Source organism: Pongo pygmaeus, chromosome 3 (assembly GCF_028885625.2).
Source record: "Pongo pygmaeus isolate AG05252 chromosome 3, NHGRI_mPonPyg2-v2.0_pri, whole genome shotgun sequence".
Taxonomy (NCBI): Eukaryota; Metazoa; Chordata; class Mammalia; order Primates; family Hominidae; genus Pongo; species Pongo pygmaeus.
In genome coordinates this window covers 2303376-2322896 of record NC_072376.2, presented here as the reverse complement: position 1 = coordinate 2322896, position 19521 = coordinate 2303376, and the positions used below count along the sequence as shown (strand labels likewise).

At 54.7% G+C, this 19521-nt stretch overlaps 1 protein-coding gene across 3 annotated transcripts in view; it reads left to right on the top strand.

Annotated features, from left to right (window-relative positions):
• Positions 1-19270, top strand: part of ZFYVE28 (zinc finger FYVE-type containing 28) — a 150641-nt gene extending 131371 nt beyond the window's left edge. For all 3 annotated transcript variants that reach the window (XM_054486570.2, XM_054486571.2, XM_054486572.1), the window contains 5 exons: positions 14623-14777; positions 15554-15670; positions 17076-17180; positions 17443-17546; positions 18001-19270. In XM_054486570.2, the coding sequence (XP_054342545.1) occupies positions 14623-14777; positions 15554-15670; positions 17076-17180; positions 17443-17546; positions 18001-18132 (613 nt within the window). In that variant the 3' untranslated portion in view covers positions 18133-19270. The remainder of the gene's footprint in view (positions 1-14622; positions 14778-15553; positions 15671-17075; positions 17181-17442; positions 17547-18000) is intronic.
• Positions 19271-19521: the final 251 nt, after the last annotated feature.

The following is a 19521-nucleotide window of genomic DNA, read 5'->3' as shown; positions in this document are numbered from 1 at the left end:
GCTGATCTCAAACTCCTGGACTCAAATGATCCTCCTGCCTTGGCCTCCCAAAGTACTGGGATTAAAGGCGTGAGCCATTGCACCCAGCCTCACTTTCCCGTTTTACAGACAAGTAAACTAAGGCCCTGGGAGGTTAAGTTCCCTGCCCACATGGCAGAGGTGGTGATGACCAAGGGCCTTCAGCTCACACTGCCTAACCTGTGACTCCCCAACCCAGCTTGGGGACACCCTCCCCACGGCAGGACCTCCCCTTGGAGCAGCAGCCACGTGCCCAGGTCCCCTCGGGGGTCTCCTCTTATTGCCAGCCCAGAGCCCCTCAGAGGCAGGCGCTGCTGCTCCACTGTGGCCCCAGCACCCAGCCCAGGGCCTGATGCTCCCCCACTGTGTAGCAGGTGCTCACCTGGCCCACCCCCTCGCTGCACAGATCCGGACTTGCCCTCATTAGAGATGAGGTTCCGTTCTAGTCTCACCTGTTGGTTTTCCTGGGAGCCAGCTCTGGGGCCACAAGGGGGCTTAGGAGATGGAGGCCCTGTACCCAGTGATCATGGCTGGGAGGTGATGCGGGTCCTCGGGCCTTCATGGACTCAGGGCTGGGTAGGGCCATATCTCTGCTCAGGCCAGGCCGCCTCCTCCAGGAAGCCCTCCCTGCTGTATGGTGACTGTGCCTTGCTGTCATGGGGGTGTTGGGCATCTGATCACAGTCCAGTTGCTTCTGCCTTCCTAGGCCCGCTGCACCTCGATAGGGCCTGGCCACACAGGAGCGGGGGTGGAGGGAGTGTGAAAAACATAAAGGAATTTGTGTTCCTAACTGAATCCCAAGAGACATCAAGGCAATGCTGCTGAATTAGAGATGGGAAAATAGCTAATTTTCAGAGCATTCACACATCCATATCCAGTGTCTCCTTATGTTCAGTACTTTGAAACCAAACTGCAGGTCCTACAGTGACTCCCCCTGCCCCCTCAGAGTGCCCCCCTCGCCCTGCAGCCCCCACCGCTGAAGCACAGCGGTGTCCACATCACAAAAGGCACTGGGAGGGCGGGGGCAGGGAGGGGCTGTCTCCCTTCCAGAGACCTAAAGAGATCCCAAGGGTGCCTGGGACACCCCTTCCTCCCCTTAGCTCCAGACGTCCTGGAGATCTGTGATGTCTGCTGGCCTCTGTACGGGGAACACCAGCCACAGCCATCTCCACGCCAGTCACCGCAGAGAAAGGAAGATTTGTGGAAGGAATACAGCAAATCAATGCCTCCTCGCAAAGCACTTTCCCTGGATGTTGAAACAGTGACTGCAAACTTAGAGGCCCTTCAGGGGCTTAAGCCAGGATTCGTTCAGACCGTCCTATGGCTGCTGCACGTGAGGCCGGAGGCCCTTGCTGCATCTGCGCTGCACCCACACCGCTGAGAGGATCTCACTTGTCTGATCCGTCAGTGGCTATCTTACTGTCCCGGTCTGTGGCTCAGGCAGCAAAGCTCTGGGCCACGTAACCTGCCCAGGGTCGCCCAGCAGGTGAGAGATGCTCTTAGGATCAGATGACAGATTCCACCTCTAGATGCCTCTCTGGGGCTGCTGTAACAGAACACCCATGAGCTGGGAGGCTTACAACCATGGGGATTTGCTGGTTTACAGTTCTGGAGGCAGGCATCTGAGATGAGGGCGCTGGTGGGGTGGCACTGCAGCCCAAGGTTCTAGGGGACGATCCTTCTGCTGCTTCCAGCTTCTGGTGGCTCCTGGCACTTCCTTGCCTTGTGGCCAAGTCACTCCAAGCTCTGCCTCCGTCTTCTCTTGGCCCCTCCCTGTGTCTGTCTCTTGTAAGGACACTTATTGGAGCTGGTGCCCATCCAGATAGTCCAGGATGGTCTCATCTCAAGATCCTTAATTACATCTGCAAACAACCTTTTTCTAAAAAAGGTCACAGTCACAGATTCACGTTTTGGGGGGCGCATTCAGCCCACCGTGACGTCTGAATCCTGTGCCTCCAGCCCCTCACCCCTCCCATCACCCCCCACCCTGTCTTCAGGACACAGCAGAGAGCAGGGGCTGGAGAGTCAGCAGCCAAGGGCTGAGCTCCTTCCCTAATCCCACCTGGCGTAGGTGAACTGGAGACTGCATGTGCTCCACCAAAAGCCCACGTCTCAGCTTTGCATCAGCTAGCTGGGCTGTGTATAAGCAATGCCAAGTAAAGGTCCTGCAGAGTCCATGGGTTAGATGCCTGTCTCAGCACGACTGGGTTCTCTGCTCAGGGTCTCCCCAGGCTGAAATCCAGGTGCCGTGGACTGCGCTCTTGTCTGGAGCGGCTGACGTTTATTTCATCGCCTCTTGTTGATTGAGAAGAGACTGTGAGATGCAGTCGTGGCGGGTGTGGAGCTTAGCACTTGACATCCTCGGAGGCAGCGTCCCCGTCCACGCCTGATGCCCCCTCCCATCTCCCCACCCTCACCCCCACAAAGGGCAGGCCTCAGGGCTGACCTCTGACCTGCTGCCTTTTTGGCATCCTCCCGCTGAGGTCCCTTAGGTCTCATTAGCAGGAAGCAGGGCTGGCCTGGAGGCCGGGAGGGAGAAGCTGAGGGGTGGAGACCGTGCAGCCCACGCTGGGAGAGCGAGTGAGCCAGTGCCCATACAGAGGGCTGTCCTCTCACCACTGCTCTTGCCGCTGACCCCATGCTCCCCACGGGGACCAAAGTCCTGCAGCAGCAAATCTCAGGCCACTGTCCCTGCACCCCCTAGAGTGGCTGCGTGGAGCAGGTTTGGAGATGGGTGGGGGAGCAGTGACTGGGCCCAGAGTGTCTGGAAGGACCCCTGGACCTGTGCCCACACCCTGAGACCGGAGGAGTGTGGACATTGGAGGGTGCTCCAAGAGAGTGTGCCAAGACCGGATGACACGTCCAGGAGAGAGGCCTGCAGACCAAGCTAGTGCCTGCCTGTGGGGACCACAGGGACAGCAGCCTGGGCAGACCCCGGCCAACTGACCAGGGTGGGGCAGCCCTGAGATCCCGGCTTCGATTTCCCTCCCTCCCCGCTGAGCTGTTTCCGGGATGGGCGCCTGCCCTCCTGGCCCGGCCCAGCCCTCCTTCCTGTCCCTCGGTTCTGTCCTTCGTTCTGGCCCGCGGTGGCAGCGGCCCTTCTGAGGATGCCCTGGTCACGGAACAGCGTTCGTCTCCTCAGTCTCAGTCTGTGCTCAACCCAGGGGCTGTGCAACTGCAATCGGGAGCTGTGGTGAGAAGACCGACTTCCTTGGGAACGCAAGTCACACAGGAAAACCACGAGACAGAATGACTTTGCAAGGGGCTGGAGAGGAAAGGAAGCAGGAAGATTCCAGCCTGTTCAGAAGAAATCAGCTTACTTGCTGCTGGAAGTTACTAGGGCTGACACCGGTGCAAAGGCCCGGCAGCCACGGTGGGGTCGGCACCACGGCGGGGTCAGCGCCACGTGTTAGTTCCCCCGGCTGCTGTGATGAAGCACCGCAAGCAAGGTGGGTTACATCACGAGGGCGTTTCTTGTCTTGCAGTTCTGGAGGCCAGAAGTCGAGCTCAAGGTGTCAGCAGGGCTGGTTCCTCCTGGGTCCATAAGGGAGACTCTGTCCTGGGCTGCCTTCCAGCCTTGGGGGGCTTGCTGGCCATCTTGGGTGTTTCTTGGCTTACAGAAGCATCACTCCAGCCCCCGCCTTCAGTCCACATGGGGTTCTGCCCATGTGTGGGCCTGCACCCAATTTTTCCCCATGGGTAAGGACACCAGTCAAGTTGGCTTAGGGCCCACCCTACTCCTGTATGAACTTAACTTTAGTTACATCTGCAATGACCCTATTTCCAAATAAGGTAACATTTTAAGGTATTGGGGGTTAGGACTTCAACATATGAGCTTGGTGGGGGGCCCCAATTCAACCCCAAACAGCACACACGCGCCTCCCTGGTAAATCCTTGCTGTACTAGACTCTGAGGGCACCTGCCAAGAAGAGGGGTCTACCTGCTGCTGGTTTCCGCTGTGGCCTGAGCTGAGCTGCTACGACTTTGGCAGACAATTCCAGAGCCGATTCCTGGAAGGGTGTCTCAGCCCTCCCTGATCCCAGAACTGACAAAGGAAGTCAAAGCCAGGCCTTGTGCATTGCAGACTTAGCCCCCTGGAGGTCTTTGTGGGGCACCATAAGAGGAGACAAGATGTCCCAGCAGGCTCCAACTCCTCTGGGGAACCAGAGGCGTCCAGGACTGTGGGATTGTCCTGGCCTGGTGGCCAGTGTGACCGGGCAGCAAGGCCTTCACCTCTGACTCCTGGGAGGCTGTGCTCACCCCATCTCGGGCTCCTGCTACTGAGGTCCTCTCCATCTCATTGGTGAAATCTCCACCAAAATGCTTCCTCTGAAAGCTGGGCTGTCCACCACTGTGCCCCGTCACGCTCTCCTCCTCCCCATCATGGTCTTCAAAGCCCCAGGCCAGGCACGGTGGCCTGTACCTGTAATCTCAGTATTTTGGGAACCTGAGGTTGGAGGATCATGTGGGGCCCGGAGCTTGAGGTTGCAGTGAGCCATGGTCACGCCACTGTGCTCCAGCCTGGGCGACACGGCCTTTATCACGGTGGGAAATGGTCTCATTTCTGAACACTCGTTTCCAGGCTGGCTGACTCCCTCCACTGCATACACATGTGAATCAGGTCTTGTGTGGCCACATCCTCCACAGTGAGCCTGAGCTGTTGACTGATGTCAATGACTGTGGATGCGGGGGCTCCAAGAAAGAGAGCACCTGTGCTCTGTTCCTCAAACTCTTTTTCCCTCAAGTGTAGCCTACAGGAATTGCGTTCTGTGGAGCATCCTCTGGGGGCACTGACCAACAGGTCAAGGTCCGAACCGCCCAGCCCTCCCAGTGGGCCTCCGCTTAGCCTCAACCTCTGCCTGGCCTCTCCCAGCATCACCAGGGGGTTCCCTACAGTCTGTCGGCTGCTTCTCACCTCTTGGCCTTCATTCAAGCTGTCCTCATGCTGCGCCTTCCAGAAACCCTCCCTGGCACTCCAGACCTCTCTCCAGCCTGAGTGAGGAGTCTCCCCTCTGACCTCCCACAACAACACCCTTGATGGTTCCTCCGTTATACTTTCCATGTGTGATAAGTAACTGTTCACCTATTGATCTCTGCCATCAAATCATGAGCTCCTAAGGGCTGAACTGTGCAATTCCTGGATCATAGTTGATGCTTAGTCCATGTTTGTAGGGCAGGTGGATGGATGGATGGATGGATGGTGATTAGATGGATGGGTGGATGGATGGTTGGATGGATGGATGGATGGATGGATGGATGGATGGATGGACTGATGATTGGATGGATGGGTGGGTGGATGGATGGATGGCAAATGAATGAGTGGATGGGTGGATGGATGGGTGGGTGGATGGGTGGATGGATGAGTGGATGGGTGGATGGATGATTGGATGGATGGATGGATGGATGGATGGATAAATGGATGGGTGGGTGGGTAGATGGGTGGGTGGTTGAGTGGAAGATTGGATGGGTAGATGGATTGGTGGGTGGACAGGTGGGTACATGGGTGGATAGATGGATGGATGATTAGTTGGGTGGATGGATAGGTGGATGGATGGATGGATGCATGGATTGGTGGATGGGTAGATGAATGGGTGGGTGGATGGATGGATAGGTAAATATATGGATGGGTAAATGGATGAGTGGGTGGGTGGGTGGGTGGGTGGATGGATGGATGGATGGATGACTTCTACAAGAAGCAGCCAGCCCACCATTTGCGTCAGGGCCCAAGGCGGCTCATTAGAATTGGTATGTGGTTGTGCAAATGCCGGAGCTGCTGATTTTCCCACATTCAAGCACAATTAAACCTTGCCTCTGGGGGCCTACCAGTCACTCTTGTTGTTCTTTGTTTTTCTCTTTTTTATTTATTTTTCTTTAGAGATAGAGTCTTGCTATGTTACCCAGGCTAGCCTTGAATTCCTGGGCTCAAGGGATCCTCCTGCCTCAGCCTCCCTGTAGCTGGGACTACAGGCTGTTTTTCTCTTCATTAGCCTTTGCAAATAGTTTCAAGAGTTCAAAAATTAATGTATCTGATGTCATAATGAGAAACATCCTGTGATGCTGTTAGTTTTTCCAAAATTGGCAATCCCTTCTTTCACAGACTCCTAGAGGTTCAAGGTGGCAAAGTCCTGTCTTTCTGTTTGCGTACTCACTTGCTAAATTCTCTGCTGCATCAGATTCATTTGGGCTTTGCTATGGTCTTTCTTTTCCATAGTAATTGGAATTAAAATTATAAGTTCAGTAAACTTCCCTATTCTGCTCTATCCAATTGCTGAATTCAGACGTGTTCCACATTCCCAACATCTCAGAGGCTCCCCTCACCACTTTTCCCACCCCAATGATGACATCAGCCATTTATCCTCCCTGTGTGCTGTTCAGGAGGAGCACTTTGGAAACCTGGCCACTGTCCTGTGGCCTAACTGTGACACAGCTGAAGACACAGGCTGGTCAGCCTTTGGTATCGATGTGACTGTTTAGAATTGTACTGCCTTTCTTTAGCAGAGAATGACATTTCATAGTAGTTCAAACCGAAGTGGGGCTGTTGCAAGGAGTTTGTACTGCCTTCTGTAAGAGAGTGGCAGGAAGCAACATTCAGGCAGCCGGTGCGGGAGTGTCTAGCAGCTGCAGAAGGTGGCTGGACTTTTAGACATCCGGGTGAACATGCTGAAGTGACGTTGATCCACTGACTTGAGAACGTCAGTGACAAGGGTTCAGACTCTGTGGTGAGACACAGGAAGCTGTTGGCAGGGTAGGTGCCCTTCACTCTTCTAGCCTCTGCTTCTCATGGCTTACTGTCTTTCTGTGACTTGAGCTGTGGCTGCATCTCACCCGTACTGTTCCCTTCCTCACCACAGGGATGGACCCGCTGGGCACCAGCTCACTTCTCGGCTCTGTCTTGTTAATGTGTGTGGCTCCCCCACTAGACTTGGCTTTTGGGGGACACATAGCGTCTGATCTACCCCTGAGGTCCTCCTCATGGCCCTACCCTGTCTGTTCAGCAACTGGCCACAGGGGATCAACACCCTTCCAAAGGCAGTGTTCCTGGGCCACTGGCATCCAAACAGTGCCCCCTGCTGTGATTTGAATGTGTGCCCCAAAGTTCATGTGTTGGTAACTTAATCCCCACTGCAACAGCGTTGAGAGGTGGGACCTTTAAGAGGTGATGAGGTCATGAAGGCTTTGCCCTCCTGAGCGGATTGATGTTATTGCAAGAGTGGGTTTGTTATTGCTGCAGCGGGGTCCTTATAAAGGGTGAGCATGGCCCCCTTCCCCTCTCTCTTGCTCATGCGATGCCTTCCTCCATGTGACACAGCAAGAACGCCCTCGTCAGATGGGGCCCCTCCACCTTGGGCTTCCCAGCCTCCAGACTGTGAGCCAAAAGCATGTCTGTTCATTATAAATTACCTAGACTGTGGTACTCTGTTATAGCAGCAGGAAGCAAAGGAAGATACCCTTCCACATGGCCCCAGGAATGGCTGACCCAGAAGGACCCAGGCTCATGCTCTCGGTGAAATCCTGGGTTCTACCTCCCCACTCTGCTCTCTTGTTCCCTTTGGCCCTTCCAAGCCCAGCCGGTTCCCTTGGGCAGTACCTCATTGGTTTTTCTGCCTGTGACATCTCTGTATGGAGCCCCTTGGCTCTCTCTGTCGACCCATTCCCCCTCCCACGCCACCAGAGCTTCCAGCCGACCAGGGCAGGGAGGCAGGAGAGGGCCTTTCTTGTGGCAAGTGAAGGGTGTCTGGGGTTGAGATGGCCGTCAGCGATCTGACCCACCCGTGGGCAATCGGCCAGCCTTGGCCTGGCCTCAGTCTCAACCTGCTGGTAGAAGCCATTGTTCTTATGCCACATTCTACTCTCTATTGAATGTCAGGGCCCTTCCCCTGATTTCTCATCTCCAGGGGTGCTTCAGCAGCAGGACGCTTGTCCAGACAGCCTTCCCAGCTTCAGGGTGTTGGTCCAAGGGGCTGGAGCTGCGGGGCTGAATACTTTCCACGGGCTTCTCCTTTCACAGGGAAACAAGTTCCTCGCCACAGGCAGGGCCCGAGGGTGCCATCTGCTGCCAGCAGGCGCTTTCCTTTCTTCTTGAAATGGCATCTCTTCTGATCACAAAAGCAATACTTGATCCGAGATGAGACTTTAGAAAATGATAATTTACCTGTAATCTTACTACTCAAGTAAGTGTAAGATTAATGCCTTACCTTGAGTATCTTCACCAGTGTGTCATTTATGTACATATGACATCTCTAATTTTTATTTTTATTATTTTATTTATTTATTTTAAGAGACAGGATCTTGCTCGTTGCCCAGGCTGGAGCGGAGTGCAGTGGTGTGATCACAGCTCACTGTACCCTTGAACTCCTGGGCTCAAGCGATCCTCCCACCTCAGCTTCCAGAGTAGCTGGGACTATAGGTGCACACCATCATGCCTGGCTAATTTTTGTATTTTTTGTAGACAGAGGTCTTGTCATGTTGCCCAGACTGGTCTTGAACTCCTGGCCTCAAGTGATCCTCCCGCCTCAGCCTCCCAATAAGTGTTGGGATCACAGGCATGAGCCACTACACCTGGCCTCTAATTTTTTAAATGCTACATTTTTCATTTCATATTTTAACATTTCCAGTGGACTATCCTTCTGCAGATTGTTTCACCATAGGGATATGACCTAATGTATTGAGTCAACCCACTGTTGATAGACATTTAGCTTATAAGCTATTTCTTGCATATGAGTTTGCTGGGCGATTACAAGAAAAACATTCTCTTCTGTTGTTTGTTAGATGTACAGCTCAGTAATTTTTGGTACATCCATGAGGCTGTATAGCCAATATCACTGTCTAATTCAAAACATTTTCATCACCCCATAAAGAAAACCCCTCCCCATCAGCAGTCACCACATTCCCCTCCCCCTTCAGCTGTTGTGACCACAGATCTGCTTTCTGCCCCTATGGGTTTTGCCTGTTCTAGACATTTCATGTGAATGGAATCAATCATACAGTATGTGATTTTTTTTTTTTTGAAGGAGTCTCACTCTGTTGTCAGGCTTGAGTGCAGTGGTGGGATCTCGGCTCACTGCAAGCTCCGCCTCCCAGGTTCACACCATTCTTCTGCCTCAGTCTCCTGAGTAGCTGGGACTACAGGCGCCCGCCACCACGCCTGGCTAATGTTTTTTGTATTTTTAGTAAAGACAGGGTTTCATCGTGTTAGCCAGGATGGTCTCGATCTCCTGACCTCGTGATCTGCCCTCCTTGGCCTCCCAAGGTGCTGGGATTACAGGCGTGAGCCACCACGCCCAGCCAGTTTGTGATCTTTTGTGACTGGCTTCTTTCACTCAGCACAATGGGTGTGTTTTTGTTTTTGTTTTTTTAGATGGAGTCTCGCTCTGTCTTCAGGCTGGAGTGCAATGGCACGATCTTGGCTCACTGCAACCTCCGCCTCCTGGGTTCAAGCAATTCTCCTGCTCAGCCTCCTGGGTAGCTGGGATTACAGGCATGCGCTACCACACCCAGCTAATTTTTGTATTTTCAGTAGAGACGGGGTTTCACCAAGTTGGTCAGGCTGGTCTCAAACTCCTGATGTCAAGTGAACCGCCTGCCTCGGCCTCCCACAGGGCTGGGATGATGACGTGTTGTGTTCAATGTTCATCCACACGGTAGCATGTATAAGTGCTGCGTTCCTTTCTATGGCTGAAAACTTATTCCATTATATAGATAGACATTTTGTCTATCCATTCAACTGTTTTCCAAAGTGTCTGTGCCATTTTATTTTTCCATAAGGAAGAGATGAGGATTCCAGTTCCTTCACATCCTCACCTTCCTCACCACAACTTCATATTTTCTGGGTTTTTTTGGTGGGGGGAGGGAGCATTCTAATCATCCTAATAGATAAAATGGTATTTAATTGTAATTTTTTTGGCATTTCCTGACTGACAGTGATGTTGGGCATCTGTTCATGTGTTTATTAGCCATTTGCATATCTTCTTTGGAAAAATGTCTATTCAAATCTGTTTTCCATTTGTTCAGTAGGTTTTTTTTTTTTTTTTTGTCTTTTTGTTGTTGGATTGTAAAAGTTCTTTCTATATTGCAGATACTATGTCCTTATCAGACACATGATTTGCAAAAATTATTCTGTGGGTTTTCTCTTCACTTTCTTGGTGGTGTCCTATGAAGCAGAAAGTCTTCAATTTGATGAAGTCCAGTTATCTGTTTTCTCTTTTGTTGCCCATGCGTCAGGTGTCATGTCTAGGAAACTGTGGCCTAGCCAAACGTCACAAAGATTTACTCCAATGTTTTCTTTTAAGAATTTTAAGCCTGGGCGCTGTGGCTCACGCCTGTAATCCCAGCACTTTGGGAGGCTGAGGTGGGTGGATCGCTCGAGCCCAGGAGTTCAAGACCAGCCTGGGCAACATGGTGAAACCCCATCTCCGCTAAAAATGCAAAAATAAGCCGGGCATTGTGGTGCACGCCTGTGGTCCCAGCTACTCAGGAGGCTGAGATAGGAGGCTCACTTGAGCCCAGGGAAGTCGAAGCTGCAGTAAGCCATGATCGCGCCACTGCACTCCAGCGTGGGTGACAGAGTGAGACACCATCTCAAAAAAAAAAAAAAAAAAAAAAGAGAGAGAATCTTAGAGTTGCAGCTCTGACATTGAGATAATTGATTCATTTCGAGTGAATTTTTGTATGTAGTATAAGGTCAGAGTTCAGCTTCATCCTTTTGCATGTGTGTCTCCGGTTTTCCGGCAGCATTTGTTGAAAAGACTATTCTTTCCTCATTGGGTGGTCTTGGCACCCTTGCTGAGTATCCACTGCCCATAAGTGTATGGGTTTCTTTGCAGACTCTCAGTCTCATTGGTCTGTATGTTGGTCCTATGCTGGTGCCGCACAGTCTTGATTCCTGCTCTTGCATGCCACATCGCAAATCACAAGTGTGAGTCCTCCAACTTGTTTTTTTTCTTTTGGCTATTCTGGGTCCCTCGAGTCACTCCATATTAATTTTAGGGTCAGATTGTCAATTTCTGCAAGAAAAAAAGGCAGCTGACACTTTCGGATGGATTGCATTGAATCTGTAAATCGATCTGGAGAGTCATGCCATCTCAACAATATTGTCTTCCGATCTGTGAACACGAGATGTCTTCCCATTTACGTAGGTCTTCTAATATTTTTCAACAATGTTTTGTTGTTTTCAGTGTATGATTCTTGTACTTCTTTTGTTAAATTTATTCTAAGTATTTTAATCTTTTTTATGCTATTGTAAAGGACTAAGGATTGTTTTCTTAATTTCACTTTCAGTTTATTGCTACCATATCTAAACACAAGTAATCTTTATTTTATTTATTTATTTATTTATTTATTTTTTGAGATGGTGTCTTGCTCTGTCACCCAGGCTGGAGTGCAGTGGCACGATCTCGGCTCACTGCAACCTCCGCCTCCTGGGTTCAAGCAATTCTCCTGCCTCAGCCTCCCGAGTAGCTGGGACTACAGGCACATGCCAGCTAATTTTTTTGTATTTTATTAGAGACCGGGTTTCACCGTGTTGCCCAGGCTGGTCTCAAACTCCTGAACTCAGGCAATCCGCCTGCCTCGGCCTCCCAAAGTGCTAGGATTACAGGCGTGAGCCACCGCGCCTGGCGTGATCTTTAAAAAAAAGCCTTTATTGATATGTAACATACATACCACAAAATTCACCTTTCTAAAGCACACAGCTCAGTGGTTTTGGGCAATAACACCCCCAAGCCTTCTGCGTCGGGCGCCACGCCAATCCGGCCTTCTGCCATGTACTTGCCGCCTCCGTTCCCTTGCCTCTGCTCTCTCCCTGCCCCAATTCTTTTTTTTTTCATATTTTTAATTTTTGTAAAATATATGTAGCATAAAGTTTACTATTTAGCCCTTCTTAAGTGTACAATTTGGTGGCATTGAACACACTCAGTGCTGTGCAACCATCACCAACATCATCTCTGGAACGTCCTCATCTTCCCAAACTGAAACTGTTTCCCCCTCACTCACTCCCCTCGACTCCCCGACCTCTGCCCATCCTGGCGCCCACCGTTCTACCTTCCGTCTGTATTAACGTGACGGCTCTCAGGACCTGGTGTCGGGGACTCAAGCAGGACGCATCCTTTGGTAGCTGAGTTATTTCACTCAGCATGATCTTGCCAACATTCGTCCGTGCTGTAGCCTAGATCCGAATTTCCTTCCTTTTTAAGGCTGAATAATATTCTGTTGTATGGATGGACCACATTTGGTTTATCCACGCCTCTGCCAACAGACACCTGAGTTGCTGCCGTCTCTTGGCCGCTATGAACGTGGGCGTGCAAGTATCTGTCCGAGTCCCAAATTTCAGTTCCTTTGGGTAAGGCTCTGATGAGGCTGGGGGTACTGAGTGGAAGCTGACATCCTGGACAGTGAAGGCCCCTCCCTTATTCAGCTCCCAGGGCAGAGGGCAGCAAGGCCCACACCCCCAAGCTGAAGGTAGGGGCTTCATCTGTGGAACCTGGACCACCTGGGAGGGGAGAGCCACGGAGCATTGTTGGGGTCCCAGCAGAGGATCCCGTCCCATGGGCCCAGGCCTCCTAAGCCTCCTACCGTGCTCCCACGTTCCGGTAAATATTCAGCTTGTTAGCACATCGCCATGAGGGAGAGGGCCCCGTGCAGCTCCGGGACGCTTCCAGCCTCCTCCCCCGCTCTGCCGCAGCCCGCTGCCCTGAATTCTCACGTGCGTCATGCCTCTGTGCTTCTGCAGGGTTTACGTCACGAGGCTGTGTCCCTAAATTAGATACCAGGCAGTTGTGCGTGTTTCCCACGGTATGTGAAAAGACTCACGCCGTGTGGGATTCGTGCGCGTTGGCGGGGCTGTGTCTGGCTTGCCTCCGCTTCCGTGGCCTCTGCCGGTGAGTAATTAGATCACGGTGGGTCTTCCATTCCATTGCTGGCGGACTTGGGATCCTGCCCAGCGTTTCACTGGAACCCCCAGCACTGCGTCTAAGACCCTGCATCTCTGCAGACAGACGCAGATGTGCGTTTCCAGTGTGTGCCGGCAACAGAGGCCACCGGGCACCGGAGTGTAGACAGCCTTGGTTTTACTGAAATGGTGCGAACATTTTTTCCGAAGTGGTTGCACCAGCTGACGCTCCCGCCAGCAAGGCGAAGGCTCCTGTTGTTCCACCTACACTCTTCTTATTTTTGCACAGGTCACGGAGGATCCCCGAACATTTGGGGCAAGGCTCGGCGTGAGACACGGCCAAATAAATGAGCCAAGCCCTCCAAAAGAGGCCATGCAGGATGCCAATGGCAACCGAAAAAAATTATCACGAATATTTCTAGGTAGAGAAAAGATTTTGCATCCATGAAACGATAGTAATAGCAGTAAATTTAAAACTTGATAGCAGAAATTTAAAAGTCAAGGGTAAAATTAGAAGAAAGAGTTGGAAATTTCCCGGAAAATGGGACAAAAAGATAGGAGATAAATTAGTTTAAAATGAGAGGACCAGTGGGTGCACCCCTAGAGTTGGGTGAGGTGAACCCCTGGAGTTAGTACAGGCCCAGCTGTGAACGATTTGTAGGGTCACCATGGAACCCCTGAACAGCAAATCTGGTGAAAGCTGAGGACGCAGCTGCTGGGAAGATGGAGACCCCATGCACGGAGGGTCCCTCGGCATCCAAGGGCATCCACGGACAGAGCCTGAGGTCTGGAAGTCAGAACCGATGCGCAGGGAGGCCAGCGAGGCCTGTGGGGTCTTGTGCAGAGGCCCCTGGAGGTCCCGGACCCTGCTCTGACTCCAGGCAGGGAAGTGTAGGTGGGGGCGGGGGATCCTGTATTTGTTTCTTGAGGCTGCTGTCACCACAAACTGGCCTAAGCCCTAGAAACTGTCTCGCAGTCGGAGGCCCAAAGTGCAAACTCTGGCAGAGCCTCGCTCCGTCTGCAGGCTCCAGGGCAGCCTCCTCCCGCCTCTCCCAGCTTCTGGGGGCTCCAGGTGTTCCTTGGGTGGGGGCCGCGTCTCCGGTCTCGGCCTCCGTGGTCACATGGGCTCTCCTGCCCTCTGTGTCTGTGTCCTCTTCTGTCTCTCATAAGGACTCTTGTCTTTGGACTTATGGCCCGTCCGGGTCATTCAGGACAATCTCTTCATCTCCAGATGCTTCACTTAATTACTCCTGCTGAGACCCCTTTTCCAAATGAGGTCACGTTCACAGGTTTTAGGGGCTAGGGTGGGAAGAGATATTTGTGGGGGCTGCCTGACACTCAGGCCATTAGAAAAGGCGTGAAAGGTGAGTTGACGCTTCCACAGGGGAAGTCGGTCGATATTAAGCCAGGAGTGTAGCCTCAGTGGGTGAGTCGCCACCAGCTGTCAATCCCAGGAGGTCCAGCAGAAATCAAAGGCCCAGAACAGGCCCGGGGCTGGCTCAGAGCCCTATTGCACCACCTGGCATATGTGGTGAGCGTGTTACACTGAGGACGTTTTAGGTGAAGTTACAGGAAAGTTGTGTATCTGGGCAACAGATACACGCCTGTGGGGTGGGCGTCTGCGAGGACACAGACTTTTGTCTTGACCTGTGACCTTCGGGCTCCACAGCCCCTTACCATGCCCCGCCGCACACGCTGGTATCTCCTTCTCCATGCAGCAGCTCCACGGCTGAGTCCTGCTCCTCAGACAAGACGGAGTCAGAGGCGGCCCCAGCAGCCACGCACGCCGCCCCACAGGCCACAAGAGAGAAGATCCGGTCCAGGTTCCACGGCAGCCACGACCTCATCCACCGCCTGTTCGTCTGCATTTCAGGTGTCACGTCAGGGCCTGGGACTGGTGCATGGCTTGAGGACACACAGGCTGCGCTTTAGGGGAGGTCAGGCGGGGCGTGTACAACCTCCCCCTCACTTTCCTGTAAACAGCAGCCCACTCTGCCCCTAAGGAGCCAGCACCCCTGTTCATGGAGAAGGCTGGACTGACCCCACACAGGCAGGAGGAGGAGGGGAGCTGCGGGTGAGGGTGGGAGGTGTTTTCCTCTAGGGAGTGGCGGTGGGGGCAGTGGGGTGTGGGGGCAGAAGAGCCAGGCGCTAGGTACCACCTCTGGGCAGGGTCCACCCTGGGCTCCCAGCCACGTAGGCTGCTGGGGGGCTGTGCCTACGAGGGGTGGACATGCTTTGCAGGTAGACACATCTGGATGCCTGAGTGGCTGTGACAGTCACAAGCACTGGCCTGGGGGTGGGCACAGTGCAGGGGCTCTGTAAGTCTCCCTCAGTGCGTAGCCTGGCCAGCTTAGTGGTGATGGCTGTGACCTGTGCATAAAAGGCGTGAATGTCAGTGGCAGACCGACTGTGGCGGGGCTGTCTGTCTGGTCGTCTCCCTTCCCCTGCTCTCTCTCGACTCTCGAGTTTTTATTCTTGTCAAGGGAATCCTCCCCCAAGGGGGTGGGCCTCCTCCCTCCCTGACCGATCTGAGAACACACTGGCCAGGGCTGTGAGCTCTGACTGGGTCCGCCCAGCCTGCCGCACCGACCTCCGCCGTTCCTTCCATCCGTCCTTCTGTCGCTGTTAACTGCAGTCTTCCTTCCTCAGGTGTGGCTGACCAGCTGCAGACGAACTATGCCAGTGACCTGAGAAGTATTCTTAAAACACTGTTTGAGGTCATGGCCACCAAGCCTGAAACAGACGACAAGGAAAAGTTAAGGAAGGGTGAGTGCCCACTCAGGACGGGCTCTGAAGCCTGCACTGGTGGCCGTGTCCCTGCCCACAGGGAGGGGTGCTCAGAAATCCACACCTTCTGGCCCTGGGGAGATAGGGTCCCAACCAAGCAATCATCGACCCCAGGATCCCCTGACCTCCGCACTTCAAATGTGCCAGGCTGCCCTTCCTGCTGGGGAGCCAAGGGGCACAGCAGCAGGCCCAGGAAGTGCCCACATGGGCTGCCCGCCCAGAAAGTCACTCCACCCCTGCAAATGAGCAGATGGGCCAGGGCCCCTGGCTTGTGCCCACAGCCCCGGCTTCTGTGCCCTGCATGCGCAGCAGCAAGGTGACTGCACTTCTGGGTCTGATGGAGGCTGGGAGAGCCCAAAACCTCCCTCTTAAGGATGAGACTCGGCGGTGGTGCCGCGTCACTTCTACTGAGTGCTGCCTCTCAGAGCAGCTCGAGGCAGCCCACCCCGAACCCACCTCTCTATGGGGTTGGAAAGGAGTCCACTGCTGCCCGTGAGCTGCTGAGGTGCCACACGCGCTTGACACAGCACAAGCACACAGGCATGCTCTCACAGCCATAGTCACACACAGACAGGTGCACACATGTGCATACATGTACTCATGCATACCCACACCCACACCCACACACATGCACACATGTGCACATACGCTCCCACTCATACGTGCGCACACATTATCTGGGAGGGAGAAGGCATCAGGGCAGGGACTGGTTAGGCACAGGGAGTCTGGCCCTTGGTCCCTGTAGGATCCAGGGCGGGAAAGGGGGCTAAGCCCCTGCTCACCACCCCTGGTGCTCTGGTGCTGAGCTGAGGCACTTGTTCCAGCAGAGCCGCCCCTCACCACAGAGGCTTCTGCTCATGGGGTGTCCGGGCACATGGGGCAGCCCGCCTGGTCCTGGAGCCCTGTCCCAGCAGGGCATACCCTTGCCAGCAGGGAGGAGCCCATGTGCCGACCCAGCTCTGCCCTGCAGAATCCACACCTCCAGGCCGCATTCTACCAGGGAGGTTGGCAGGACTGCCTTCTGGAAATCATGATTCAGAGACGGCAGGTGACACGGCCCTGTTCTGCACACAGAGGTTGTGAGCTGCAGTCCTGGCCACACACGTGCCATGCAGGGGCCCCAGGGCTGGATGCCCCTGTCAGGGGGAGCAGCCACAGGCTTCTAGGCCCCCATGTTGTACAAAGGAGAGGCCTCTGCTCGGGAAGACCCCCAGCCAGGATCACTGCCCAACCTGCTGTGGTGCCACCTGCCATGAGACTGCCAGTGGGCTTGGGGAGCTGACCCACTGCTGGAAGCCCCCAGCTGTGCCCAGCAAGTGCAGGTGGCCCTGCATCGATTGCCCGCCTCCCTCACCACACCCCAACGGCCCCCCTTCTCCACCAGTCACCCAGACTCTGCGAAGTGCGGCCTTGGAGGACTGTGCACTGTGCCAGGAGACCCTGTCATCCTCTGAACTGGCAGCCAAGACCCGCGACGGGGACTTCGAAGGTGCATGAGAGGTTCTGGGTCAGGACACTGCACTAGGCACCAGTCGGGGCTGTGGGAGCCACGGGAGACTTCCTCCTGGGGGAGGGGCTGCAGGCCACCCTGTCCGGGCATGTGGGAGCCGGGAGACCGTCCCTGGGAGGCTGGCTGGAGGCCAGGTGGTGGCTTGACAGTCTGGAAAGGAGGGCCCAGGGCAGGTTGAGGGTCCCGGCCCAGCCCACCTGCCCCTGCCGTTGCTGATGTGATGCTGCTGTTGTTGTGACAGATCCCCCGGAGTGGGTACCAGACGAGGCCTGCGGCTTCTGCACGGCATGCAAAGCACCCTTCACTGTCATCCGCCGGAAGCACCACTGCCGCAGCTGTGGGAAGGTGGGTGAGACCCCGTGCACGGAGGGTCCCTCGGCATCCAAGGGCGTCCACAGACAGAGCCTGAGGTCTGGAAGTCAGAACCGATGCCCAGGGAGGCCAGCGAGGCCTGTGGGGTCTTGTGCAGAGGCCCCTGGAGGTCCCGGGCCCTGCTCTGACTCCAGGCATTTGACCACGGGAACCTGGATGGTGCCCATGTCCAGTCCCGGCTGCTGCAGAGCCAGCCACAGAGAGGGGACAGCGAGTGTGAACAGGAGCCTGCAGCAGCCTTGGTGCAGGACGTGGACCCCTCACAGAGTCCAGCCTCCTGAAGGTCACAACCCCTGGCACCCGGGGCTGGGCAGTCCCCACCCACCAATGCGGCCTGAGCTGGGTGGGTAGGTGTGTGGGAGGGCGAGGAGCCAGGGTGGGTGGGGCTGGCCTGCCGCAGACCCTCACTGCCCCAACCCCGTTCCAGATCTTCTGCTCGCGCTGCTCCTCGCACTCAGCACCGCTGCCCCGCTACGGGCAGGTGAAGCCGGTCCGAGTGTGCACCCACTGCTACATGTTCCACGTCACACCATTCTACAGCAACAAGGCTGGCCTGTGACGTGGTGCCAGGGGCAGCCCCAACCCACCCGGGCCAGGAACCCCCAGGAAGGTGGGGCCACACTGCAGGCGGGTCTCACTGCGTCTCATGAGGCCGCTGCCCCTGCTGCTGCAGGGCCACCCAGACCTCCGGAACATCCAGAGCCTCTGTCCTGCCCACCCTGGCCTCCCCGCAGGGACCCCGGGCCGGCTGCAGGGGCCAAACAGAGGTCAGCTTTGCCCAGCAGGGGCCCCGGAGGAGCCTGGTGGCTGCCTCAGGGCAGGGTGCCTGGCGGAGAAGGGCTGGGCCCTCCCACTGGTCCCTCGGAGATCTGCTGGGGTTACGGGAATCAGGGCGGGTGACGGAGGTGTACAAGAGTGGGGCCACTCTGCTGCCTCTGCTGTTGCGGTGAATCTGGAAGCCGGAGCAAGGGCCACTCCACAGGCTCTGCGGCACAGCAGGGCTCTCCATGTGCTTCCCAAACGCCAAATGCAGGCTGCCCATTCTCCCCATCAACTGCCCACCTCGTTCCCCAGCCCTCACCCCTCACCCCTCACCCGTCACCATCCTTCCTCAGGACTTGGCTAAACAACATGCATCTCATTTCTTCTTGGAGTGGGGAGATGCGGGAAGCTGACCCAGTGGTCCTCTAGGCAGGCAGGGTGCTCCTGGTGTCTGCCCACCACTGTCCCCCTGCTGATGGCGTGGGGGTCCGACCAGGCACTGACACCGCAGGTAGAGGTTGCTCGGGGCCTTGGGTCGGGTTTACCAATCAGCCAGGACACCCGGGGCCACCAGCTCGGCCACCACCTCCCCTTCCCTCTGCACCCCCTGGAACCCTGGCCCAATTCCTCAGACCCCAGAGTGGCCTGGGACCCAAGCTTCCACAGCTGAGTGGCCCCAGCGGACACCTCCTCAGGCTTAAATCTCAGGCTTCACATTGCAATGACGATTGCAGTTTTATTTTTGGAGATGACACACCTACTGCTTCTTTTCTAGGATAAATCTAATTACTATTTACTGGTGGAGTACATATGCATAGAAACGGCTTCTGTAGGGGGGAGAGTACATAATGGAGGAAATATTATGTATTGAGATTATATTTATTTTCTAAATGCTGTAATTTGAAGCCATTTCCATAAATCTATTTAAGGATTGCAGACGCTCTCCTTTCTTCCATGAACGCGGATCTTTTTTCTCTGTCTGGAAAGCGATGGTGTTGGTGCTAACATGCATTCTCCTCTAAGAAGCTGGAGGCTCCTGGACTCTTGGGACAATCGAAGGGTGGGACTTGGCTCCCACCAGCCCTCAGGAGCAGTGGCCACCCCCTGCTTCCTGCAAGCTCCTTCCCACCTTCCAGGACTCTGCCCCTGCGATGCCCGTCCCCACCTGCCCATCTACCTGCCCAGC